The sequence below is a fragment of the Typha angustifolia genome, chromosome 14 (assembly GCF_048772165.1).
Source record: "Typha angustifolia cultivar Huaian chromosome 14, ASM4877216v1, whole genome shotgun sequence".
In the NCBI taxonomy this organism is placed as follows: domain Eukaryota; kingdom Viridiplantae; phylum Streptophyta; class Magnoliopsida; order Poales; family Typhaceae; genus Typha; species Typha angustifolia.
In genome coordinates, this window is record NC_133252.1 from 4,374,957 (window position 1) to 4,402,427 (window position 27,471).

A 27,471-nucleotide genomic window follows, 5' to 3' on the forward strand; every position below is an offset into this window, starting at 1 on the left:
GATATTAAGAAATTGTTCCGTAGCTGATCTTTGGATTCCAGATCCCATCAATTAGTATCAGAGCGTACCAAATTAGTATCAGAGTAGGCGAACCTCAGACCTCCATTAATGGTTGAAACAAGAAAGATGACATCAACAAGGAAACCTATGGAGAGCACACCGACAAGCGAGGACTCAATGCACGATGATCCTAATCATGAGGTTGATTCCTTTGGGGCGACCATGATAGGACCGAGCCAACCAACGTCCATGGGTTCGAATATGGATGAACTTAGGGGCATGTTCCAAACATTATTGCATTTAGTTGACAACATATAAAAGGATCACAATGAATTCAAAGAATATGTCGTGAATCGATTGGGTTCATCATCTCCTCGACGATGAACGGAGTTTCAAGAAGGATTAGCTGTGGGACCCCATAGAACCGATACTCCACAGGTCCAGGTGCGTCATATGAGTGTCAATGATCCCCTCCTATCTATGCCTTCACATCATTCCCCACCTCCGTTACAAAACCCAAGACTGGCGGTGGTGGAACCCGAAAGGCGTGCGGCACTACTGCGCTTCGTCGATGAGGAAGATTGACACTTTGAAAATAAGATTGATCCCTATGGAGATGGCGATGGACGTGCTTGAGGATTTAGAGAAAGTGATCAACCTGCACAAAGGTTTAGACCTGAACCAAAGATCTTTCACGAACCTAACAATGCTATTCGGAGGAAAACCGCACGCTTGAACTTTCCAAAATTTCAAGGCGGTGATCCAACGGATTGGAAGTTTCAAGTTGAACAATATTTTGATTGTCAAGGTACAGCAAAAGATGTAAAAGTCCAGATGGCAAGCTTCCACCTCTAAGGAACGGCATTGCATTAGTATAGATCGGTTATTCGTGATGGTGAATTTATCGGATGGACTGATTTTGTAGGAGGATTATACGCAGATTTGGGACAGTGGCATATGAAGATTTTGCTGCCACATTAAGCAAGATGGTTCAAAGGATTACCGTATTAGAGTACCAAGCTGAGTTTAAAAGAGTTAGTAGTCGTTGTGAGCTAACATGACCCGAATGTACATTGATAAGTACATTTATTTTAGGGCTGCGAGAAGAGATACAAGCAGATATTCGTGTTCTATATCCTACTACTCTTGAGGAGGCCTTTGAGAAGGCCGTGAGGATAGAACAAAAGCATAGGGCTCTAAAGATGGCAGCAAAAACCAATTGGGGCAACCGAGATGGGCGAGTTGCACCTAGAACGCCGGTTGGAAATTCTACGGTTTCAAAAATAGGGGTGGACTTGTATCCCTTGGCACTACGAGGAGTGGATATTGTCCTTGGTGCTCAGTGGTTACAGAGTTTGAGACCCGTCACATTTGATTTCTGAAGCATGTGGATGAAATATAAATAAGAAAATAAAGATGTGTAGCTTGATGGTATTCGGACTTCGCCGATTCCTACGATGCAGCCTATGGTGGGGCTACTTGGTGCGTATGATTTGGCCTATCTTCTTCAGTTAGGATCAGTAGGAGATGAGTCTCAAATGACTTCAGGTACTACCATTGAATTGTCTAATTTATTAGATAACTTTTCTGGACTATTTGAGGAGCCGCAAGAGTTGCCACCGAGGAGAGCGGCGCACCATCGCATAGAGATTGTACCCAGGGCTGCACCGACGAACGTGAGGCCATATCGATATCCACATGTGCAAAAAGAAGTTATCTCAAAGATGGTAGCCGAGATGTTGGAGCAAGGCCTCATACAACCAAGTCATAGTTCATACTCATTCCCCGTGCTATTGGTGCGAGAAAAGGACGGAACATGGCATTTTCATGTCGACTATCGAGCACTAAATGCTATTACCGTCAAGGACTGGTATCCATTTCTGGTTATCGAGGAGTTTTTGGACAAACTTGCAGGGTTGATTATATTTAGTAAGCTTGACTTGAAGGCCAAGTATCATCAAATTAGAGTTCACCCGGCGAATGTGCACAAAACTATATTTCGGACTCTAGACGGGCATTACGAGTTCTGAGTGATGCCTTTTGGTCTCACCAATGCTCCAGCTACCCTTCAAGGCCTCATGAATGATATATTTCAGCCTTTCTTGCGAAAATATGTCTTGGTATTTTTTGACAATATTTTGGCGTATAGTAGGACTGAATTGGAGCATTGGCGGCATTTGGAGGACGTGCTAAATTTGTTAGAGCAAAACCAATTGAAGATCAAGAAGACCAAGTGCCTATAGGGAGAACCAAAGGTGGAGTATTTAGGCCACATCATTTCAGCGGATGGTGTAGCGGCGGATCCTCAAACGGTTGCATGTATGACTACTTGGCCTATTCCTACTACTATCACCAGATTAAGAAGATTTTTAGGGCTGACTGGTTATTATCGTCGATTCATCGCCAAATATGGCAAGATTGCTGCTCCTCACTTCTTTGTTGAAGAAGAACTCTTTTAGATGGACGGATAAAGCCATTTTAGCTTTTGAAAAATTAAAAACAGCAATGACGACGTCACCCGTTTTAGCGCTACCGGACTTCACCAAAGAGTTCATTGTGGAATGTGATGCGTCGGGTGTTGGCATAGAAGCTGTACTAATGCAAGGAGGACGTCCCATTACCTATCTTACTAAGGCTTTATCTAAAAAATCTCAGCAATTATCGATTTATGAGAGAGAGATGTTGGCAATTCTGCATGCGATGACAAAGTGGAGACCTTATTTAATCGATAGACGATTCATTATCCGAACCGATCAAAGGAGCCTTCCATATTTTATGAGACACCGCATACACACTCTGGCACAGCAGCGATGGGTCACAAAATTACTGGGATATGATTATGAAATTCAATATAAGAAAGAAATGAAAAATAGAGTGGCGGATGCACTATCGCGCCAACCCGTTACCGTCGAGCTTGCACCTTATTCATCTCATACCTTTCCCTTCCTTGACGACTTGAGGTATGCATGTACATCTGACCCGAATATTTTGAGATTGTTGCAGGAGGTGATGGATGATTCAAAGTGCTATCCCAAGTTGGAGAATCGAGGCGGGTTGCTGTTGGACCACGGATGCATTCGGATGCCCACAAATGATAGATTGCGGCAGAAATTGTTGGAGCATTTTCACCACAGTCCAGAGGCTGGTCATGAGGGTATCTTAGGAGGATATCTCAGAGTTGCACGTGGCTAGGATTGAAACGGGATGTGAGGAGTTTTATCCGTGCTTGCGAAGTCTGTCAAAGGGCTAAAGCAACCACATTGAAACTAACCGGATTACTACAGCCTTTATCTATACTAGACCGTGTTTGAGAGGACATTTCTATGGATTTCATAGAGGGTCTTTCACTAGTGTGTGGTTATTTTGTTATCTTTGTGGTGGTTGATAGATTGAGCAAGTATGCGCACTTTTCGGCATTGTCATATCCATTTTTAGCCAAGTCGGTGGCTGAAATTTTTGTTAGAAATATTGCTCAATTACATGGCATGCCACGCACGATTGTTTCAGATCGTGATCGTGTATTTATGAGTGACCTTTGGACTAAGTTTTTCAGATTACAGGGGACTCGATTAAACTTCAGTTCGTCCTACCATCCACAGGTAGACGGTCAAACCGAGATGGTTAATCGAGGCATTGAGTAGTATTTGAGGTGCTTTGTTGAAGAGATATCGAGATGATGGTTGGAGTTCTTATCGTGGGCGGAGTGGTCTTATAACACCGCCTACCATAGTAGCATTGGCATGACTCCATTTGAGGTGGTGTATGGATGCTTGGCTCCGACGTTATGCGCTTATGATCTAGTGGCATCGGCAGATAGGATGGAGGTGGACTTAGTATTGATAGATAGAGACGCCACATTGAGGAGGTTGTGTACTCATCTTAAACTTGCTCAAAACTGCATGAAGCAAGTTTATGATCGTAACCATAGGAAGCAGAAGTTCGACATTGGCAGTTGGGTATATGTGAGGGTGCAACCATATCGATAGGTGACCTTGCATCCGATGCGTAACCAAAAGTTAGCACATCGCTACTTTGGTCCGTTTCTGGTGTTGGAGCGTATTGGTCCGGTTGCATATCATTTAGAGCTATTGGAGGGGTCGATAGTGCATCTTGTCTTTCATGTTTTATTATTGAAAGAGAGCATTGGAGACCATGAGATTGTTGGATCGGTTCTACCGAAGCCATTGGAGGAGATAGAGATCGTAGAGCGAGTTCGAGTACTTGCTAGACGCCACCGCTGACAACGACATGATACCAGATTGGAGATGGAAATTCTAGTTGAGTGGCTTGGCAAGCCATCTAATGAGGTGACATAGGAGTTGGAGACTAATATCTTGGAGTGTTTTCCCGACTTTTCACCTTGAGGGCAAGGTGGGGAAAGCGTGGTGGGCTGATATACTTAGTTAGAATTTTTTCTTATTGCATTAGGTGCATATTTTTATTAAAATAAAATTCATGTAGGTCACGTTCGAACGCCCTTGTGAATGCCTATATTAGGTTCGCAAATACAGAGAACGCATATTGTGCGTTCGAATGCAGATCGAGCGAGTTCGAACACCCGCGTTCGAACGCTTGTATCGCATTTGCACATTTAGAGATGGGTCTTTTTGAGTGCGTTTGAACGTGATCGGGCACATTCGAACGCGATCGATGGGAATCATCTAGAATTAGGTTTTAAGACTTGTTGGCTAGCCTCTATAAATATGTGAATGGCAGCCAACTTTATTATGCTATTGGATTATTGATTTCTTGCCTCTTATCTTCTCTCTAGACCTCTCCCTCCTCCCTCTTCACCATCCTTCCATATCTATCGTTGGTAAGGTTTCTCCTCGCTTCTAATCTCCCTCGTCTGCCGAGTCACCCCTCTTCTTTGGGATCTCGACCACTTCGTTCCCTTCGTCTACTTCCTTTAATCACTTCCATAATCCACCCTCATCTCCATACTCATCCATAACCCTAACATCCACTTCAACCGTCACCACCACCATCACCCACGTTATTCCGTATTTTTGTCCCTGCTGCTACAGTTCGAATCTGGGAAGGGCGTAAATATAAAAGTTGTAGATCAGGAATTTATGGATCCAACCCAATTAGTTTCATAATTTTCTAACTATCGGAGAATATCTGACGAATATTTTCCCTTGGTTGCCCGGGCTGATTCCTATAATATATTCAGATCTTGAAAGAATTTTAGCGTTGCCTATCTTTGGTTCTAGATTTCATCAATTGGTATCAAAGCTTATCAGTAGGTTGAGAGTCTAGATCGACTGATTTGGAGTGGTAGTGCATACGAGGACTTTTGTTGTGTATCTAGGGAGTAAGGGAGGTCAATTTGTGCTCGTTGGACCTAAACTAGGGTTGTGAAAGGCATAGCTAAATGATATAATGATCTAGAGGTTGGATACTTTATATAGATGGCTAGGGCTAATGCGAATAATAGGGATAGACACTAATGACTCTTTTAGAGTTGAAGACAACTAGAAAGAATGTCGACATAGTGAGGGGGTAAGATATAAAGAGGCGAGGGCAACAAGGTTCAAGAGAAGACTTGATAAGAGAAATAGAGAGAGATAGTGAGAGATAGAGAGGAAGATTTATTCAATCAATAATTTAATAATTAAGAAATTTATATATAACACCCTACTTTTTAATAAAATTATAGTTTACACTCTATATTTTTACTATCCGTAAATCAAGGTAGTGAATATGTGTAGAAAATATCCTGGGTTAGATTAAACTAATACTGTGATAATATTCTATTAAGTAGAGATATTTTATTTCTAAAATAACTAAAATACCCTTATTTCTAAGATGCCCTTAGTATGATTTGGTTGATGGCATTTTCATAATTTTCTTAATTTGGTTAACTTAACCCAAAGGTTTGATTAAGTTTAACTAATAGATCTAACATCAAGATATTTTTTGTACATATTTATTAAATTATAGGGCTCGATTTATAAATAGTAAAAATATAAGATGTAAAACACAATTTCATTTAAAGATAGAGTGTTATATATAAATTTTCCTTAATAATTCAATGCCTAAGATAGAAGCCAAAAGCTTCTATTATAGAAAAAATAAGATAAGAAGCTTTATCTACCTAAAATAGAAAAAGAAACAAACTGATAAGCTTATCTAACTAGTCTTTTGTATCTCTCTGAGATTAAATCATGGTTCCCGAGATAGAATCCTAATTTGAACAAACTCTAGAATCTAAATCAGAACAATGTCTAAATACCGAAAATATAGATCACACTAATACCAAGTCAATTGCTTTAGTTTCATATTTTTCAAACATTTTAATTATTAGTTTTAGAACTGTACGCAGATTATGAATTCCTACAAATAAGGAACTCGAACTCAACTAAGCATTCAAGAAAATCTTGACTTATTCTATAGTACCTGGCAACCATGTGGTGCACATAGAAATCTCAATCACGCCCCTTTGTGCATCACCTAGCTAGTCCGGTCACACTTACATCAATGGCCTGTGTGATATTAGATTCTTCTTTGTGAATGTTATAGTTCTACGATAAATATTAAAAACTTTTACCCAATAAATTTTCACTCCTGATTCATATATAGTATAAAAATAGGTCCATCTCCTTCATATCGTTGTCTTGCTCCCATGACGCCTCCTCGATTGCATGGATATAAGACAAGTGCTTCTATAGTTTAGTCACTCGCTACACCAATGGTCCCATGTGCTCAAGAGTTTTGTAGAGTCCCACATAGCAAGGACTCAACTGGCTCTTCCTACCAGAAACAGACACTCCTTCCAAGGAAAAGGTAACAAACAAGATAATTAAACACAACACCCAACTTAGAGAACTAAATTTCATCGATATTGGTCCTCACAGTTCATCTACATGATCTATGTAAGTGCTATGAATGAACACTGCATTCTCTAGTTTCTGTTCTCTGACTTCATCCTCACTAATCGATGTGGGTCACTTTCGTCCTATACAACACCTTGGATGGCATTCTAACGCTAGAACGGTAACTATTATTGTAATTAAACTCAATCATAGATAAATGTAGGTCCCAACCTATACCAAAGTCCACAATACTAGACTGCAGCATGCTCTCAAGGGTCTCTCTTTAGGTGTGCAGTATGTTAGTGTTAGCATTGTACAAGTGACAAATTTGTGAACAAAACCCATGTATTAGAGTCAGACCAATCTTAGTATTCATGTACGAATTACAAAGAATAAATGGCCTAAGATTAAATTCTAGCAGACTTTTATTCAACATCAATTTCAGTATATTTTTAGATGTCATTAGAATGATACCAAGGATTATTTGAACAGCACCATGAAACATGTGAAGAGTTTCTAGACCACCATTCCTCGAAAGGAAAATCTTGCTAGAATTCTTCAGTTTAAAGGTTTTCACTATGATTTTTGCTAGATTGTCAATTTATGTGCAAAAAACCTATTTGGATATATTAAGAATTTTGTACGAGCATAGCTATAAAAGTCTTGAATTTATATTTTGTACAAGACCTGGAATGCTTTAAAGATTGTCTTCAAATGCATTTGAACCACTAGAGTTTTCCAACAGTTCCATGATGCTTCCAACAGTAAGGAAAGTGTTCTACAAGCATTTGACCGGTTCTAAAATGTCCTTGGCAATAAAGAAAGTATTCTTAAAGTATTTAAACAATTTTAAATTGTTTTGAACATATTTGAGTGCTTTGAGAATGGACAGCTAGATCAGCTGAAATATAGAAGGTGTTTGAACACCTGTGAGAAGCGTTCAAACGCACCAGACGTTTTATTAAACATGAAATCTAATTTTTATCGGAACTTTGACTTTCTCTGACTATATCTATATAAAGTAAAAAAAACGCTAGGTCATGGGGCTGATACAGAGAATTGTATTTGGAGTCCTCCAAGAATTTCTTGGAGAGTTCTGTGCAGTCAAAGAACCATCAAAAGATAGGTTTTATCAAAAAATAATAATAATAATTGCCTTTGCTACATTTTTATTCATTGGAGATTACTGAGACAAGATTTGTGGTTTTTTCTCACCCATGGCTTTTATAGGGTTTTCTACATAAAAATCTTACATATTTGCATTTCTTTTATTTTTAGTTTTTTTATGTATTTATATTTTGGCAGTAGGAATTCATCTCATAGATTAGAGTGATACGAATCAACTAGAGATTCACAACAAGGATTTACTCTAATTTCATGATTGTCGCGAAAGTTTTGTATGTTGTAGTTGTTAGAGAAAGCTTTCCAATGAATCTGATTTTGTATAAATCAGATAGCTAAATTGTAAGATATCTTTAGAGATATGGATGAAGTCGGAGGTGATACTACTTGATTAATCGAGATTGTATCTACTTGGATCTATTGCACCTTGGTTGCCCTTAATGGCTGAATTAGTGTAGAGATTAATGGATATTAGAGAATATAAATTGATGGAGAAGTAGAGGATAAGAAGTGGGAGACTATAGGCTAGTAGAGACCGGTTCAATGAAAGATAGTGGTGCAGTTTGCAAGGAAGGAGGAGGAAGATAGTGGCTAGCGGCCTAGAGATAGAGCTAGATAGGGGGCAGCAAACAAATAATCCTTCATTAATTATTTTTCATAAGCCATAAGACCCTATTTATAGAGATTAAATTAAAACATCCTAAAAAACTTTACTGAGTTAGTCTTTCTTATCTTCTCAAATTATTCTCAAATCTGAATCTTGAGTATAAAAGTTAGTCTGAATTTGGAGAAAGCTTGAATACAAAAGTTATAGATCTTGAGGTTCCAATCTTAACCGGATAGTTTTATAATATTCAAATATTTGATAAATATCTTTTAAATATTTTTTAAAAACTACACAAAGCTTGATTTAGCTAATTAAATAAAATTCTAACCTACTAAGATTCTAACTAAATTATTTAAGCAGATAAGATAAATAGACTCAATCTATTGAGCCCAATATCCCTTTGATGTGATTTGATTTGACTCTATCTGCATCAATTCACTACGCTTTTGTCTACCTTGTCTTCAAGGTGTCCGTGGTAGTTTCTAAATCTTTCATAGTTGTTGGATCCTTTTTTCCAAATCTTGAGTCAAGTCTACGAGTGCAAGAGTTAAGAGGAGGCTATGACTCAATCAACTATAGCCCAAGGTGGCAACTAGTAGGCTCATGACCGATTAGTTCAGTGCTAGGACTAGACTTACCTGCAATCCCATGTGGACTCAAGTCCAAGCTTCGCACACAAGCTAATCAGTTTGGTCTTTGGCACATCACGTATGGGCTAAGGAGTTGGTCCTTTGGATTAGAGAAGACCTTGATAGGTAGCCACAACCATAGGATTAAGTCGTCGAGGCATCGGATCCTCAATATCTTTCAAATCTTCTATCATTGGTGATTCAAGATTTGGCTCTTCCCCATGGATCACCCTCCAAGTGGTCGATACTGCTGCGATTTCAGCCACCATTGCTGCAGCTTGATCCAGTTCAATGGTTCACTCAAATGGGTCGATATTTCCACCATGGTGGCTGTAGGTGCAAGACAGTGTTGTGGCCTTGACACCAATAGCACTAGCTAGGAGCGCCACCATCCGTTCTTGTGATGCATTAGCAGCTTCTCGTTCTACCCACCTCTTTTCTCGATTTACCTACCTCTTTTCCCAATCATCCCACTTCTCTTTAATCAAGCAAAGAAGTAGCAAGTCTGTGGAGACTTGCCTATCTTCCCACCGATACAACCCAGCCATGGGAGGCTTCGACCTACTAAGGCTGGTCGAGATGGTTCGAGGTTTGATCACTCTAATCCAAATTGATAGAGTCGACTACAGTCAATTTGCAATAAAGGTTTGCTTTGGTACCAAATTGATACGAACTGGCTTGATCTGATTAGAATCAAGTTCTGAATAGATTCTTACATGGAAGTTTTGAGAGAGTACTTCAAATGTAGCCATTAGATCAAAGTGAAATTTTGATACATATATTGTAGCCCTCAAAGAGGGCTTTCCAATGAATCTAATTTCACATGAATTGAATAGCTAGATTGGAAGATATCTTTGAAAATAGTGATGAAGGTTAGAGAGTGATACAACCCATTTAGTCAAGATCATATCTACTTGGATTTATTGCACCTTGATTGCCCTTAATGGCTGGATAAGTGCAAAGATTAACTCGCTCTTTAATGGATATTAGGGAATATAGATTGAAGAAAATGTAGAGGATAAGAAGAGGGAGGGAGATTAGAGGCTAATAGAGACTGATCCAACGAAAGATAGTGGCGCAATTGGCAAAGAGAAAGGAGGAAGATGGTGGCCGGCGGCCTAGAGATATAGATAGATAGAGGGCAACAAACAAATAATTCTTCATTAATCATTTGTCACAAGCCATAAGACTCTATTTATAGAGATTAAATCAAAAGGCTCTAAACAAACTTAATTAAACCAGTCTTTCTTATCTTTTTGGACTATTCCTTTGTTTCATCATAAGTAGATTATAAATCTGGAGAAATCTTGAATATAAAAGTTATAGATCTTGAGGTTGCCAATCTTATCCTGTATTTTCATAATATTCGGATTTGTGTTTATTTAAGTACATGCTTGTTCTGATGACTTGAGCATAGATGATCAGTAGGATAATGATGAAGTTTACAATGATAGAGAGATGGACTGCACCAGGAGTCTTACAAATTTAAGAAGATGGAATATAAATTTTTTTGGTAAGTTCAAAAATTGCCGAGGTTGGAACAGACAAGCTTTCACATTAAGTTCAATGAGGTCCTTGAGGAACTAAACAACTTGAAGAAAAAAAGAGAGGAACTTAAGCATCTACTTAAGGAGTCAAAACAAGAAATTGAGAGACTGTCAAAAGAAGTCACCTTCTTGAAATGAAAGACCAAGTTGGCGGAAATACTGAATGCATAAATTATCGGAAAAGACAGGTATGGTCTTAGTTATGTAGGAATTATTCGTAATTCTAAAACTACTTTTTTTTTTATCTATCTAGGTACACAAGAGCGTGTGGTCAAAGATCAAGTTTCCGATCCTTGTGGACTGTTATTAGAGGTCAAAGATTAATCCTGCACCACAAGCACACAAGGAACATGTATATTCTTACTTCAGAAAAACTATTCGTATAAGAATATCTAGTTGTATACTAGTTTGTCATCCTTGGTGTCCGTGGGCATATTAGACCAAATTATTATATACTGGTAAAAGCTAGGCGTGTCAGTAATTTTGGTATGAAAACTAGACATATATGGATTAGGACATATCTTTTAGCACTCTTTTGGGATGATACCATTAAGTGATCACTGAGTTGGATTACCTAGCTAGGGGAATTACCTATTTATTTATATGTACTAGATAATGTTATTGTATATGCTTTTTAGTCATCAATTATTTATTCTTTTAAGAAAAGAAGATTGTTTTTTTTCTTTTTTGTATTGGTTGGTTCTTTTATTGTTGACTTTCATTTATTAGTTTCTTTTTAAGTGTGCTTTTCATAAAAAAAAATAGAAAAAATAAATTGATGCTCTTTTGGATGATTATATCTAACTTGAAAGAAAGTTATTTCATTATGATCTTCATTTGGATGATTTAATTATTTGCATGAGTGATTTATATATTGTCTCTGACGGTTATGAGCACACTTAAAAAATACTATCTCTTCATGTTTTTATCATTGTAGCTATCATGTTTGTCTCTTGGTGTGCGCACTGACTTATGAGTGATTTTTTTTTACAACTAAAACATTAGTTAGACTGACTCTAAATAACCTTTCAACTTAATACGACACTTGGTTTGTCCCTAAAAATTGAAAATATCGATAGTTAAGGTCACCAAGGTTTTTAGTGTGAAGGTCATCTTGATTGTGTCCATTTTGGCATACTTCACTATTTTAAAATATATTGATCTTCATCAAGATAAAGAAAAATAATATTTTGTGCATTTCAGGCAATAGCTACCTTTATATACACTGTGCGTGAAAGTTCTTATTATAATATTGTTTCAAAAAAATTGACTATAAAAATAAAGTAATAATGAACTGAGTTTGGTTTCACTTTAGTGGAGAGTTTTCTTTTGTGTTTAACTCTATCTTAAAGCTGATCCCATGTGTCTAGTGCCTTACTGTAGTATTATTTGAGAACCTACAATTGATGTCTAGGTGCTCAATATGCTTATGCTTGTAATCTTGTATCTTCTCTCAGTGAAAGCGTTAATGTATCTCTCTATTATTGTGAAATCAATGGATGCATCAATCTAAAATATTGGACACTTGTGATTTTTCTTAAAAAAAATCAATTGAATGGTGGAATTTTTAGTTAAGATTTTAAAAAATACTGTTGATGAGGATTACGATATTGAGGTGGACGATTAACCACATGGATCTAATACAATATTTTCCACTTTCTTGGTGGCGTTCATTGTCAAATGAAAAATGGGGAGAAAAGTTTGGATTTAAATTGTTCGACACTTGACTTGACTGTTGCATTAGATAGACTTGGTTGACTTCAATATGCAACTTGTTAAATTCATATGTCTAATTATACAATACTTGATAATGTGCTTTAAAATAATTGAATACTACTTTTTGTTTTTTGAAATAATTGAGTAGTACTTGATAGTGTGCTTTGACATGTTTATATACCTGGTTATATGCACCGATTATTTTTCAATCCACATAGTTTACATTTCACGTGGTATATAGTATTTGTATTTATTGTAGATTTATTTGTAAAATTATTGAATTCTATGTCATGCTTAATAGGCAATATTGTAATTTAGAAACTTGTAATAGGTTGTAGGTTTTTATTATGAAATTGTCAAACGGGGAGATTTGTTAAATTTTTTTGTATTGACAATTCATGTAAAAAAAAATTTGGATGTATTCAAAATATTTAATATGAGCATGACTATAAAAGACTTGAATTTACATTTAACATACATTATACAAGACTTAAAAAAGCTTTATATATGTCTGGAGATGCATTTGGACCTCTAGAAGGGTGTTTGAACAGTTCCATGATGTTTCTAACCGTAAGCAAAGCATTCTACAAGTGCTTTAACGGTTCTAGAATATTCATGGCAAGTTAAGAATCGGGTTGTATTTGGATTCATACCATTGACCTGTGTTGATCCATTTGATCCAATTTAAGTATATGGGTATGGTCGGATTAGGTCAGGTTAGGTCAACTCAAACTCTATCTACCCCTCCCTTTAACTCCTCGTTTAATCTACCACTCCCTCCCTTAGTCTTGCGTCATCATTGCTGACCCACTGGTAGGGTTTCAATGAGCTTCTCTCCTCCCACCAAGTGACATCAACCGGCTTAATCTAATTCGTAACGATTTCTAAACAAATTCAAGGATAAAACTTTCAAAGTCTCAGAGTTTTGTTATTTCTATTAAAGAGAGATTTTTGTCAAATTCAAGATCTTAGAGTTTGATCGATTAGATCTTGAGATATCGATCATATGGTTCTTGAAGGTCAGAATATATTCTGCCCCCTAATGCAAATTAGAGGATAACCGAGAGGTAGAGAGGATGAGGGAGAGGAGTCTGTCCCTTAGGAACAATGGTAGTACGGGCAGATGAAGGGTATCTCGACGGCCTAGAAGGGGATGAGACCGATTCTAGACAAGAGGCAGCGGTCGTTGAGAAAAGAGATGAGGGGGAAGTTGAGGGTGGCGACCAAGTTGAGAGGGGAGAAAGTAGGGGCTATAATGCTTGAGCCAAATAATTCTTCCTTAATTCATTAATTTATAAAATTAGGGTCGCACTCTAAATATATATAGATGCTAACCTTAAACAAACTAAATAACTTATCTAAACCAATCTTCCTCATCATTCTGGGATTATTTCTTCGTTCCTCCACAAATAAAGTCTGATTCTGAAAAAAAATTTGAATATAAAGGTTCTAAATCAAGACATCGACGATCTTATCCAATGGTTTCATAATATTTAGATATTACATGAATATCTCCTGAAAATTTCCTCGAAACTACACAAAATTTTACTTAGGTGGACTTAACTAATTAAATAAATTCTAACATACTAGAACTCTCACTAAATCATATAAATTAATAAGATAAATAGACTTGATCTATCAAACCAAACCATCTTTCCCTCATTGAGTCAGGGAGATGGATCCCTCTAGCTCTCCTGATCTCTCCCTTTTGGAGAATTTCAGAAAAATTATGTTGGCCTCACACAACAGATTCACAAGCTCTTGGTAAACTACCCTGAGGGCACCACCGTCCTCAAGGAGCTGATCCTAAACATTGACGATGTCGATGCCAACAGGGTCTGTCTCTGCCTCAAACGTTGGCTCACACGCATAGGGTCAATTACTTGATCTTGCCCAATCTTGCCCTGTGGTAGGGCCCTTCTCCCTGCGCTTACAACGCTTTATTCACCGAGGCACTTGTGATGGATCCCATGCTAGTGGTGGGTGGTGAACAAGGTTGAGATTGTTGAAAGTCCAAGGGTCTATGATGGTGAATGGCGTTAGTGGTAAATGGTGGTGATGGATCCAACGGTAGTGAACGACGCCGATCTGGATTTTAAATTTTTTTTGTTATTTGTACAAGAACTATTTTGTTTTGCGTTCATCATAGGTTATTTTGTATGTCAAATTATTTTGTATTTTAAAATAAGAAGATCGGTACCTAACATAATATTTTTGTGTCATATAAATTGTTAATCAGGTTAATCAAGTCGTGTTATTTTATTATTATGTTGTGTTAAGGTGTCACATGTAAACGACCTATTTATTAAACCAATTGTATGTTTATATTATGTTACCTATTTAATAATTAGGTCATGTTCATGTCTATTAAATTTTGACCCGTTTAGTAATCAAGACATGTTCGTATTAGAGTGAATCTAACCCGACCAAGGCTAATATATATGGAGAAATCCTTTTTGGAAATCTAGAAGAATTTCCTTTTTGGAGATCTAGAAGAATTTCTTAGTGAATTTTATGTGGTCAAAGAATCATCAAGAAGCGAGTTTTATCGAAACCTTTGATCATGATTGCTGCATTCTTTCATCAGAGATTGGTACTTTCTCTGGCTGCATCTATATTTATAAAATTAATTTTGTTGTAATATCACTTTTTTATTACTCTCCCACATACTGATAGCTTGACCGCATTAATCTTCACCACCCACTTCGCCAGCAGGGCAAACATTAATATCCAGACCTCTCAATTCCATCTTTCTTATAGACATTTCCCCATTTCACAAGAGCATGCCTTTACCATCATTGGCAGATTTATGTATATATAGGACTAAACCTGGAACTTTATGTTAAAATTTTTTTTTAGAAGTTAAACATTTTTATCCCATTGATCACATCTTTTGTGAATTAGAACAAATATGTTAAGCTTTTTCTTTTCCCAAGCCTTCTCTCTATGTCCATAGTTTCTTTAAATTAGTTACGAGCTTAGGAGAACAATGAAGCTTAATTTGGTTTGTTCAGATTTTACTCGAGTTATGAGATGCTTAATTATAAAATTTATATAACAGCCGTATCAGGGATCCGAAGTCCACCCGAGAAAAAATGCAACTTTCCTCTTATCTTGGAGAAACTGACGCTATTTCCGTATCCTACCTTTCCATATCGTTGTCCATCAACTGTCGAAAAAGCTTTTTTCATTTCTTTTTTGAAGTCGAAAAAGTGTTTTACTACAAATTGGTGTACAAAGGACAACATCGATTGCCAGTCTAGATTATAATAAACCGAGCAAAGGACATGCCAATCGAATGGTAACCATCAAGGCCAGAAAGAGATAACCTAGAAGAAAGCAAGTCTTCCACGTGCAGTTTAAGAGTAAAAGCAAAAGGATGGAATGGTTAATTTTGCTCACATCTCCGTACCCCACACAGAAAACAAACCACTGAGCTAACCATGATCTTAAGAGAAAAACTATAACAAGGAGTTGAACTCTTAATCAGTATACGTCGTACGTGAGATATGTGAGATATTTGAGAGAGAAATAATATTATCCCAAGCATTGATTGGACAACTACATGCATAATAGTATCAGATTAGATCACTTCTAGAGTTGACCCCATGTTGACGTAGAGTTTTATTTTCAGTATAAAAATATGTTATGTAGGGAGGGAGAGAGAGAGAGAGAGAGAGAGAGAGAGAGAGAGCCATTAATAAGCGAGGGAGCTAAAAAAAAAAAGAGAAAGAAAAAGCAGTCAGTTTCTGAAGAATGACCAGTCAAACGTCACGTCGAACGCCTCAAATCATAAGACAGTCTGTGATGCGTCAATCACAATAGAGAGAAAGAGAAAGAGAAGAAAAAGGAGAAAGAGAAAGAGAAAGAGAAAGAGAAGAAAGAGAAGAAGGAGAAAGAGACAGAGAGACTCTTTGAGAAGGCAAGCAACTGGGGGGGGTGTTTTGGGGGGGTGTCTGTGACTTCCTGGGGCTTTGGTCGCCATATGCCCCCACGGAAACGACCTCACGTAGTACTCATGGGTTAAATAGGGGCGTGCATGGCTCACTTTCCCTCGGGGGTGCGAATCCCCGTAACTCCCAGTTAAAGTGGTATAGAATAGACGGAGAGATACTAAATAAAACACATCGGCCCGAGCGCGGAGCACGATGCCTAACTCCTCCCGTAAGCCCCAGTCTTTTCCTTTCCGCCCTGAATAAAGTCTTTTTTATATATACTAATTCTGCTCTCCTCTCCTCTCTCCTCTCTTAACCAACTATCTGTCTATATAAAAATATATTGTAGCTTCTTCTTTCTTCCGTCGCTTCTCCCAGTCTTAACTGCGACTCCTTCTGAGGAAAACGACAGCCGGTGCAGTCTGCTGCAGGGCGTGCATGTGTGGGAAAATTAAAGCTGTTCTTCTCAAGAAAAGGAGGCATTATATAAAGAAATTAAAATGATGGATAGAGAGACAGATATAGTGAGAGAGGAAGAGAGGAGAGGGATTACTAGCCGAAGAGCTGCTGACTTTTATTATTATTTAGTTTTCATTAGAGAGCTTGATTTCGGTTAAGGCAACTCAATGCTGTCTTACGACCCAAACAAATTGAGACGAAGAACGGTAGTTGTTGATGGAATGAACGACGAAATGACAACTACTCCCGATGAACCCAAATATATAACAATAACTGCTCCTTCACCACTAGACGAAAGCCACAATAAGAAAAAGATCAAAAGGCACATGAGAACTTGTTCCAAAGGATTCGGACACTGGAACGGGACACTCCACATCATATCATCTTATCTAAAGGAGCCAATTGAAGCATGCTAGTGTATCAATTGCGCGCATCCGACAATGATAATGAGAATACAATCAATTGAGCGTACTTTTACTAAGTGGTGCTAAATTCTCAAGTTTTGATTCGTGATCGATGTGCGGGCGCACAATCGGACAGCTCACCAAGAATTGAATCTCCACATCTAAGATTCATACCCAGGCCCACTTCTCAGTGAGAAAGATACGGTAGTTCCTGCTCTCCAGCCTAGTTAAAAGGCTTCCATATTTCTCATGAAGCTTGGACTAAGGCCCAATCTTAAGGGTTACTAGTTTATTTCAGAAACCCACTTTACATTGATCTACTTACAAAATGAATCAATAGTTTGAAAAGTATTATCTCTGATTAATCAGTCTCATAGTTCTTAGAGGTGGCCAGTTTCATTCAGGCACAATAATCACAGTAACCGGTATAAACTGAAAGCTTTAAATGGGTATGAGTTGACCTGCCTAATGATTTAATCTGTTTAAGCTTAACCCTTAGATATAACTCGCTAATTCATTTATAATCTGAATAATCAGTACTAAACGGATTGTATTCGTGTTTAAATATTCAAACTCAACTGATAAAAAAAAAATGGTGTGTTTGTTTTGGTTTGAAACTCAACATGAACATGATCCAATCCGAAACCGACATGAACGACTCTCCAATTAGTTTATGGTTATTTTTTTCCCTTTCATTTTTTCTAAACTAGATTAGCATAAATGACAGGCAACCCCAGAAAATGCGTGAGAACCTAGTAGTTTCATAAATAGACCAACTTGAGATGCATCTCGTCATAATTTGCAGTAAAAGACTAGGACGGGAATAGGAGACATCAGTTGCAATCACCAGCTTAGTAGCGTGTACGGATCTGGGATTACATGACAAAAATGAGCAATTAAATGGATCCACCTCACGACTGGGGCCCAACCGTCCACCAATCACCAATTTAAAAGGCTTAGAATATTTCTAACTCGGTAGGTTTCGTGTGGGGCCGACTCTGATGTGCACCATTTGCCATCCACATCTGAGGATGTGGGTGTCAAAGACTAATAAACAAACTTCTTTGTTATGCAAAGCGACTTGACAATCAGGAAGGAAACATAAGCAAGTTATCAACTTTATTAGTACTTCATAAGTTTGACCTTTAGAGAATGCGTGTACTGTGTTATATAATAATAGGTCTAAATCTTTTATAATTTTACTAATTACTTCTTTTGTTTGCGTACATCCTCTATGTAACTCCTTTTACCTATTAAATTACTAACACTCTAATATACAATTATCAAAAGAAAATTTAGAAGGATATACACACAAATTGGAAACTTTAAATTGACCTCTCATTTCAATTTTTCTATGTTACGTACGCATCCAGGGAAATTAAATAAAGATAAACACCAACTTACACATCGTATTATTTGGGAGTTTATCTTCTTGGCTCGAGTTCACACCGTGAGAGTGATTGAGGCAATTAGCCATAACTATCATCTAAACAGTCGTAAATTGCACAAAAGATTTTTATTACCCTAATTAATACTTGATTCTATTCCCCGATTATAAACGCAACCAAGATCTTTTTAAATAAGGGGGTTGTTTAACTCTCTTTTTTATTTTATTTTTTATTAATATCCATAATATAGAAATTTCACTACTATTCGAGGTTGGTAAAATCACTAGAAGCTTCCCATGAGTAGTGTTTAGCTTTACCTGACAGCAATGCATAAGCATTGGAGGAGACAAAGTAAGAAAAGCAACTCGTAGTAACTTGTGCAAAAATAGTAACAATGGAAGGTCGATGCCCGGCCCCCAGCTGTTTTCCATAAAAAAAGATGATAGCATTGGCATAATTTTCCCTAACAAAAATGATCTCTAAGCTTATTTTCTCTTCTTACTTTATTTGGAATGTTCAACTAACTACTTTGGGGTTAATTGAAGAGTCACTTCCATCATCTTGGAAGGTGGAAAGTAAGTATCACAATTATATATATTAAAATTGGGAAGAGTGTCACTCTTGTTATTTGACTTACCATCTCACTCATTTGCCCTATTTTAAAGTGTTTTTAAGTTATATAAATGCCTCATCCTGTCATCCACCCATTTTGCTCTTCCTCTTCCCCTATTACTTACCAACACAACCACAACCACAACCACAACCCCAACCCCAACCCCAACCCCAACCACAGGAGAAGAGAAGCACAGCAGTGAGGGGAAAGGGAGAGGAAAAAGATCATGAGAAGCCTGCCATCTCCCTGACTCAAACTCCACTCTCTTTCTCTTTGTTTTATTTTTTTATTTTTTTTTTCCCAACAGCCAACTAAGTGTACTGCTTCTTGGAGCAAAAGGGAAAGAGGAATTTTGAAGGGAGGTAAAGGAAGGATGGAGGAGTCTCTCAAGTCTCTGTCTCTGGACTACCTCAACCTCCTGATTAACGGCCAGGCGTTCAGCGACGTGGCGTTCAGCGTCGAGGGGCGTCTGGTTCACGCACACCGCTGCATCCTCGCGGCACGCAGCCTCTTCTTCCGCAAGTTCTTCTGCGGGCCCGACCAGCCGCCGCCGGGGCTAGTTCTGCTCCACGCTGGGCTGCATTCCCCCTCGTCGTCCCCCCGATCGGCGAGCTCTTCGACGTCGTCGTCGGTGGTAATCCCAGTGAACTCTGTTAGCTACGAGGTGTTTTTGCTCCTGCTCCAGTTTCTTTACAGCGGCCAGGTATCCGTCGTGCCGCAGAAGCACGAGCCCAGGCCCAACTGCGGCGAGCGTGGCTGCTGGCATTCGCACTGCTCCGCCGCCGTCGACCTCGCGCTCGATACCCTGGCCGCCGCCCGGTCCTTCGGCGTCGAGCAGCTCGCCGTTCTCACACAGGTGCATGCCCTTCTTATCCTTGTAGCTCAGATCTAGCTAGCTGTCTCTTTTTGGGGGCTGGTCAGAGATTCCTCTTTCGCTTCTTTGATCTCGTCTTCCTTCCTCCCTACTGTTGCGAACAGCAAAGAGCTACAGTTTTGGACTTGGAGATGGAGCTAGTCCCTTTCAAGAAACTCGATCACAGTACTTACGAGCTTGGATTATTTTTTTCTTTTTTTCTTTTCTAATGCTAAGTTAGGGCTTTGCTTTCCCCTAAATTAATAAGGAGAAGAAGGATCCATGTCTATTTCATGCAGCATTCCCAATTTCTTGAATTGGGTGCATACCTTTTTCTTTCGGTCTACTATGTCAATATTTTATGCGAGGAATCAAGTCGAATATTCTTAATTTTGCTGTGCAGAAGCAACTGGTGAGCATGGTGGAGAAGGCATCGATAGAGGATGTGATGAAGGTTCTGATGGCGTCGAGGAAGCAAGACATGCACCAGCTCTGGACCACCTGCTCCCACCTCGTCGCCAAGTCGGGGCTCCCGCCGGAGGTCCTAGCGAAGCATCTGCCGATCGACGTAGTCGCCAAGATCGAGGAGCTCCGGCTCAAATCCTCCTTCTCCCGCCGCTCCTCTTCCTTCCTCGGCCACCACCATCACCACCACCACAACCACCAGATCGACGTCGGCCCCTCCTCCGCGGACCTAGACGACCACCACAAAATCCGGCGGATGCGGCGCGCCCTGGACTCCTCCGACGTGGAGCTCGTCAAGCTGATGGTGATGGGCGAGGGGCTCAACCTCGACGACGCCCTCGCCCTCCACTACGCCGTCGAGAACTGCAGCCGGGAGGTCGTCAAGGCGCTCCTCGAGCTCGGCGCAGCCGACGTCAATTACCCCGCGGGCCCCGCAGGGAAGACCCCACTCCACGTGGCGGCGGAGATGGTCTGTCCCGACATGGTGGCCGTCCTCCTCGACCACCACGCCGACCCCAACGTCCAGACCGTGGACGGCGTCACCCCACTCGACATCCTCCGCACCCTCACCTCCGATTTCCTCTTCAAAGGCGCCGTCCCGGGGTTATCTCACATCGAGCCGAACAAGCTCCGACTCTGCCTCGAGCTCGTCCAGTCGGCTGCCATGGTCATGTCGCGCGAGGAGGCTAACAGCGTCGCAGTAGGCGGCGCAAACAACACACAGATGATCTACCCGCCAGAATCGAGCAATTGTAATAGCAATAACACAAGCAGTAGCATGGTGAACCTTAGCTTGGATTCGAGAATGGTGTATTTGAACCTTGGAATGGCTGCGCAGTTAGATGGGAGTAGCAGTAGGTCCCCAGGTGGAGGTGGCATTGGTCTTTCATCCATGTACTCTTCTCATGACTTCCCATAACAGCACTGTAAGCTATAAGAATGTCTTCCTTATATACTTGTCTCTAGCTTCTATATATCTAATTCACATTATTATAACTTTTTTTGTCTAGCTAATATAGTAGTACCACTTGTGATTATTTATATAGGGACGCTAGCGAAAACGAAGGGCAAAGACAAGGCAAAGAGGCATGGAAGCAAGCTCTAATGAGCTAATGAATAGAAATATATGGAGATGCATGATGATGGCTTAATTAATTGTCCTTCTTCTTCTTTTTTCCTTTCTTCTTTCCTTTTTTCTTGATCATTTTGGGTGGGGTTTACGGTACTTCTGGGGAGAACTGAGTCAAGGGGTGGCATAAGCAAGCACGTGGGGGATATGAAGCGGGAGACAAGAAGAATCTAGCTAAGCTTTAAGTGATGGAGGAGATGCAGGTCAATCTTTTCACCTCTCTTGGCTTGTCACCTCTTTTGTTTTTCTTGCTATTATCTTGGCTATATGATGGACAAAATTTATCTTGTGACTCTCTCTCTCTCTCTCTCTCTCTCTCTCTCTCTCTCTCTCTCTCTCTCTCTCTCTCTCTCTCTCTCCATATAGTGCCGCTTGCTGGCTGTAACAGTTAGCAACTATTGCTACTACTAATGGTAACTCAGGCCATATCCATTTAAGGAGAAAGGTGGGTTCCCTACTTGGGCATCATAAGACTTCTCCCAATGGAGGGGGTTTAATTATTTGGGTATGGATTCTGCCATACATGGTGCATGAACACTTCCTTTTTAATATATCTTTTTTTTTCCTTAGCATGCATGCATGATCACTTTATAAACATTCATGGAAGATCGATGCATTAGATATGCATCAATCTACTTGGCCCCATAGTTTTTATTGGTTACTATTGTATATGTACGTATAATAAAAGCCAAAGTGATTACTCAGCTGTAGATAAATAAATCCCTTGTCTTGCACGAATGCAACACTGAGTGTGACTACTCGACGCACTTTGTGGATTGCAAAATATTGGCCTAAATGTCTCCCTTTTCCTTGTGATGGGATTTCCTTTGTCTTCCTTTAGTTTCCTTTAGTTTCCTCTTTTAATATCTTCTCCTCAGGCTCATCAAGTCTCCTCTTCTGGAGAAGCCTTTGTGTCCACTGTTTGCAAACGCTTGGACTAACAGTTTGCTCGTCTGCTAGTCTTCTTTCTCTGTAGTGTTTCCTTCTTTTTCTTTTTCTTTTCTTTCACTTGTTTCCTCCTTGTCTCTTCATTCGAGCATGTGTGACTCAGCGATAGAAATTATGTTTGATACTGTGGAGTTAATTAGCATTCTTGGTGACAAAATTATTAATTCCTACATTTTATTCTATTTTTTGCACATTCTCTCTCTTTTCGACTCCCTATAAAAGACTGGTGAGAGGAATTTGAGAAGAAATGTAGTTATCCTAGTGAAGTAGGATAACTAACCCAATGTGCCTAGGAAGTCAAGACTAATATAAGAGAAAAGTGACAAACTTTTGTAATAGGATCAAGTACACTGGGCTAGACTATTAGAAAAGTACATGCGATGAGCAACTTAGTTCATTTTGATGGATCATAATTTGTATAATTAATTACCAATGTGCAACTTATATCATGTCGATGGATTATTCTACACTACTTGTACATGCTTCAAATAGGATTTGATTGCACTGCATGGTCATTTGTAATGCTTATATTGTACATCCATGAGATTTCAGGATATGCGATGCTTTGTTAGGTAGCTAGCTAGCAAGCACTATTTCTCACATGCTTATGGTTGGCAACTGCATGACTAGATAGATTCTCTATTATTCATCTTGTGAAATGTTTGACCATGATAAGTAGTTGTATTCATTAGTCAATCAGAAACTTTGCATTTATCTCTCTGAAGGAATTGCTGATGGAACTAAAAGTCAAATGGCTTTAGTCTACATATCTGTAGTGTTAAAACCCTAGGTTATATATTTCCTATTTGTTCTTAAATTTGAATTCATCAATGATGATGCTTATGAAGGTGCACTACATACTCATATTAGGCAAGAGAAAATTTTAGATAGTACTTATTATCATGTAGACTAAGAGGGAAAGTTTTGCCATTTAACTAATACAAGAATATGCAGTAAATCATCTCAATGAGAGAGGACAGTGAATGATCAAAGATAATATAGCTATCTCTTTGATGAATTGCATCATCTCCACTTCCTTATGGCCTCCTTCAAAATCTTCTATGATATTATAAGAAATCAAATTAGCTAAGACAATAAGATATATATGAGAACACTTTATTAGTCATCTAATATTATAGCTAAACTTTCTATTTTTCTTGTTAGTGTAATGGTATGTATGGGCATTTAGGGAAATTTACAGTTTAGTAAGTTGGTTTTAATATACTTATCTACCAATTTACGACCTGAGTCTTTACCCATGTTCTTCTTTTGTTAATTTTCTCTTCTTTCCAATTTCCATTAGAGAAAAGGTCAGAAAAATTTAAACAGTCATCTATTAATCTTTAATTGGTTAATGCTAGATTTCATGACAAAGTCAATTTACCAATATTTTTGGGTCCTCCTTTCTTTGAGCTTGACGTTCATCTTAAAGATAAGTATATATTTGGATAAACATATATATGAAACTTTTTCTTAGAGAATCATACACATATAATATACATATATATAACATATATTAATTTGTGTGTGTTTCTGTTACTTATGCAAATATGTATGACAGTTATTTGGTAATTTAATAGTTATTTGATAACTTAGGAAGAGCACATTTCATAACCTAGGACAAGAAGGAGTGTATTATCTAGTTCAGGCTAATCAGAGAAACCTGCTGTTGATAAAGATAGAACTAGTTAACTGTGATACAGTTTATTGGGGAGATTATGAAGTATGTTACGACATATCTATAATCCATGAATTACACTGGATTATAATTTGTTGACAATAGCCACATGAAATAAAAAGATGCAATATAACAGGTCTTGTACATTGTTTTATGTGAATACCACATTACTTAATTCCACTCAAATCACGACTCATTGAAAATGGACAGTTCTGAGTACTGCCTACGTTAACTGATTGACTTGTTTTCTTTCTGAAACCATTAGCTCTAAATTCTTCCTAATAGAACATATTAATGGCAATAAGAAAGAAGTCTAAGACATATGCATATTAGAGAATAGTAGTAGCCTTCCAATTATTATAGCAGCACGCAATGGCTAATTTAATTATCATGTACACAGTGCAAGGTGATATAATAATGAGTTATCCAGTGAGGCGTCATTGCAGTATTTTGTTTTCACTAATTGCTTAGGAACTGATTAAGGATGTATTCGATGAAATAATCATCATGGAACCAGGAAAGCACTATCTGCATGAATATTCTCTTATATCCTCTATTTTTAAAATCGACAATCATATTCTTGATCTGCGTGCTAATGAATGATGCAACAAAATTCCATGTTTGGAGATGCACGTAATGCTTATGGTGTCAACATATGGACATTATTCTGCAAAAGAAATGTGTTCACTTATATGTGTACCAGTCTCAATTTCTTCATTTTTATCTTCTCATTGATTTAGAACTGGGCTAGTTATCCTTCCACAGTAGAATGATGTCAAGAGAGTTGCAGAACTCATTCAACTGAGATTGATATTCCTCGTTCTAGTTGCGAAAATTTCCAACTGAGACTTGAAATATTGGATGAAGAAACTCGTTCTATTTATTAGAGATCATCACCGGCCGGCTCTCACTTAGGAACTTTGACTGCATTTATTTTCTCTTCAACTCATTCATTTCTTCTTGTTGCAGAATCCATCTACTAACTTAACTAGGATTTGAAAGAGGAAGAAGATGAAAGGGAAGAGATTAGGTTTGGGAAAGAAAATATTCACCTTCTATTTATCATTCTCTTCTCCATATACACAAAAATATGAATAAAATACGAACCCCTATTCACAGAATGCCTTTACATTAATGTTTTACAACTCTCCCCCTCAAGCTTGAGCATAGATATTGATCATGCCAAGCTGGTCAGTTATACCTTTGATTTTCTTTTTAACATATAGACTTGGTGAATATTTCTGCAAGTTGATCTTCGCTTTTCGAATGAGGAGTACAAATATTTTTGTTGATTACTTTTTCTCGAACAAAATGACAATCAATTTCAATATGCTTAGTCTTCTCATGAAATACTGAATTATTTGCGTGTGAATAGCAACTTGATTATCACAAAACATCTTTATTAGTCTTGTTATAGAGAATCCGTGTTCAATCATAATTTTTTTCGACCATATTAATCCACATGCAACCTGAGCCATAGCTCTATACTTAGCTTCTGCATTTAATGATCGAGCAACAATATTTTGCTTTTTACTCTTCAATGTGACTAGACACCTAGAAAGGAACAATATTCTGTGATTAATCAACGATCACTAGGACAACCAGCCTAATCAGCATCAGAAAAGGCATGAACATCTACATGATTGTTAGACGCAAACAACAACCTTTCTCTGGAGTTTCCTTCAAAAGTGAAGTATCATGTAAACAGCATCCATATGCGGAACTCTAGGAGAGTGCATAAACGAGTAAATAGATATATCAACTTGTCAATTAATCTTCAATAATGCCAAGGATCATCAAGGATCTCACGTCACAAATTGTGATTGTCATCCGTAGATAATAATTTTATTGGACGAGCACCAACTTGCTTGTCTCTTTTAAAAAGTCTAGAACATACTTTATTTGACAGATGAAAATACCTTTCTTTTAGCCAATAACTTCTATACCAAGAAAATACTTCAATTTTTGAGCCAATAACTTCTATACCAAGAAAATGCTTCAACTCTTGAGCCAATAACTTCTATACCAAGAAAATACTTCGACTCTCCCAAGTATTTGACATCAAAAAAATTCTCCACGATGTCTTTTCATTTGTGAAATAGATTCAATATCATTTCCTGTAATAATAATATCATTAGCATAAACTAGCAAAGTAGTGACACCTTCATTTCTTCTCTTCACAAACACAGAATAGTTATGCATTTCTTAAAACCAAATGATGTTAATGCTTTGCTAAAATTCTCAAACCATGTCCTTGGTGATTGTTTTAACCCATATATTGCTTTCTTCAATTTGCATGTCATACTTTTTTCTCCCTGACTAATAAATCCAGGAGGATGAGACATGTATACCTTTTATTGGAGTTCTTCATTCAAAACTACATTCATTACATCTATTGATGAAGTGGTCATCTTTCATTTGCTGCGATAGAAAGCACAACACGAATAGATTTCATTTTTTCACCCAGTTCAAAAGTCCCAGTATAGTCAACTCATGGGTTTCAGTAAAGGCTTTGAACCAAATGGGTTTTATATCTACCATCAAGAGAATCAACATTAAAGTTTCAGTCAATCTCATTTTCAATTCCATTTCTTCCGTCAAGAGAATCAACATGATCTATGGAAGGTATACTAAGTTGTGGCCTAGTTGCTTCATAGGTATACTCCCTCTGAGGAAAGACTGGATCACAAGTCTTCTGACCTTTAGAAAGATAAGGGACATTCTATATGAAATGTAACATTTATGGATATAAATGTTCTCCCATTACTGGGGTCATGACATTTAATTATATCCCTTTTGTCTTACAGAATATCTCGAGAGCACATTTTATTGAGCGAAGATCAAGTTTATCTTTATTAGAATTGGAATTATGAACAAACACTATACATCCATATACAGGAGGTATGAACAAACACTACATATTCATTTGTAAACAAATTTTGAGAAAGGAGATTCTCCCTGAAAAACTCGAGAAGGCATCCGATTTATCAAATAGCAAGCCGTTAGAATGGCATCCGACCAGAACTGTTTAGGAACATGCATACCTAAATGAAGAGAACGACCAACTTCCAAGAGGTTATTTCATTTCTTAGCAACGCTATTTTGTTGGCAAGTGTAAGGAAAAAAGAGTTGAGTTCAATATCATTATCCTGCAAGTATG

General features: G+C 38.1%; 1 protein-coding gene across 2 annotated transcripts; it reads left to right on the forward strand.

Annotated features, from left to right (window-relative positions):
* Nucleotides 1-19,373: 19,373 nt before the first annotated feature.
* Nucleotides 19,374-22,139, forward strand: LOC140776223 (BTB/POZ domain and ankyrin repeat-containing protein NPR5-like). 2 transcript variants are annotated; one of them, XM_073119854.1, is made up of 4 exons: nucleotides 19,374-19,872; nucleotides 19,960-20,094; nucleotides 20,495-21,482; nucleotides 21,603-22,139. In XM_073119854.1, the coding sequence occupies exons 1-3, from the start codon at nucleotides 19,612-19,614 to the stop codon at nucleotides 21,473-21,475; spliced, it is 1,377 nt and encodes a 458-aa protein (XP_072975955.1). In that variant the 5' UTR covers nucleotides 19,374-19,611; the 3' UTR covers nucleotides 21,476-21,482; nucleotides 21,603-22,139. The 2 variants fall into 2 exon arrangements, with proteins under 2 accessions (XP_072975955.1, XP_072975954.1); XM_073119853.1 differs by having other exon boundaries at nucleotides 19,374-20,094; nucleotides 21,603-22,138.
* The last annotated feature ends 5,332 nt before the right edge of the window (nucleotides 22,140-27,471 follow it).

What these genes read in the sequence shown, in the direction of transcription:
- LOC140776223 (XM_073119853.1), top strand. Translation starts at nt 19,612, where the DNA reads ATGGAGGAGTCTCTCAAGTCTCTGTCTCTGGACTACCTCAACCTCCTG. An exon ending in AGCTCGCCGTTCTCACACAG is followed by an intron (nt 20,095 to 20,494) that starts GTGCATGCCCTT and finishes TTTGCTGTGCAG; the next exon opens with AAGCAACTGGTGAGCATGGT.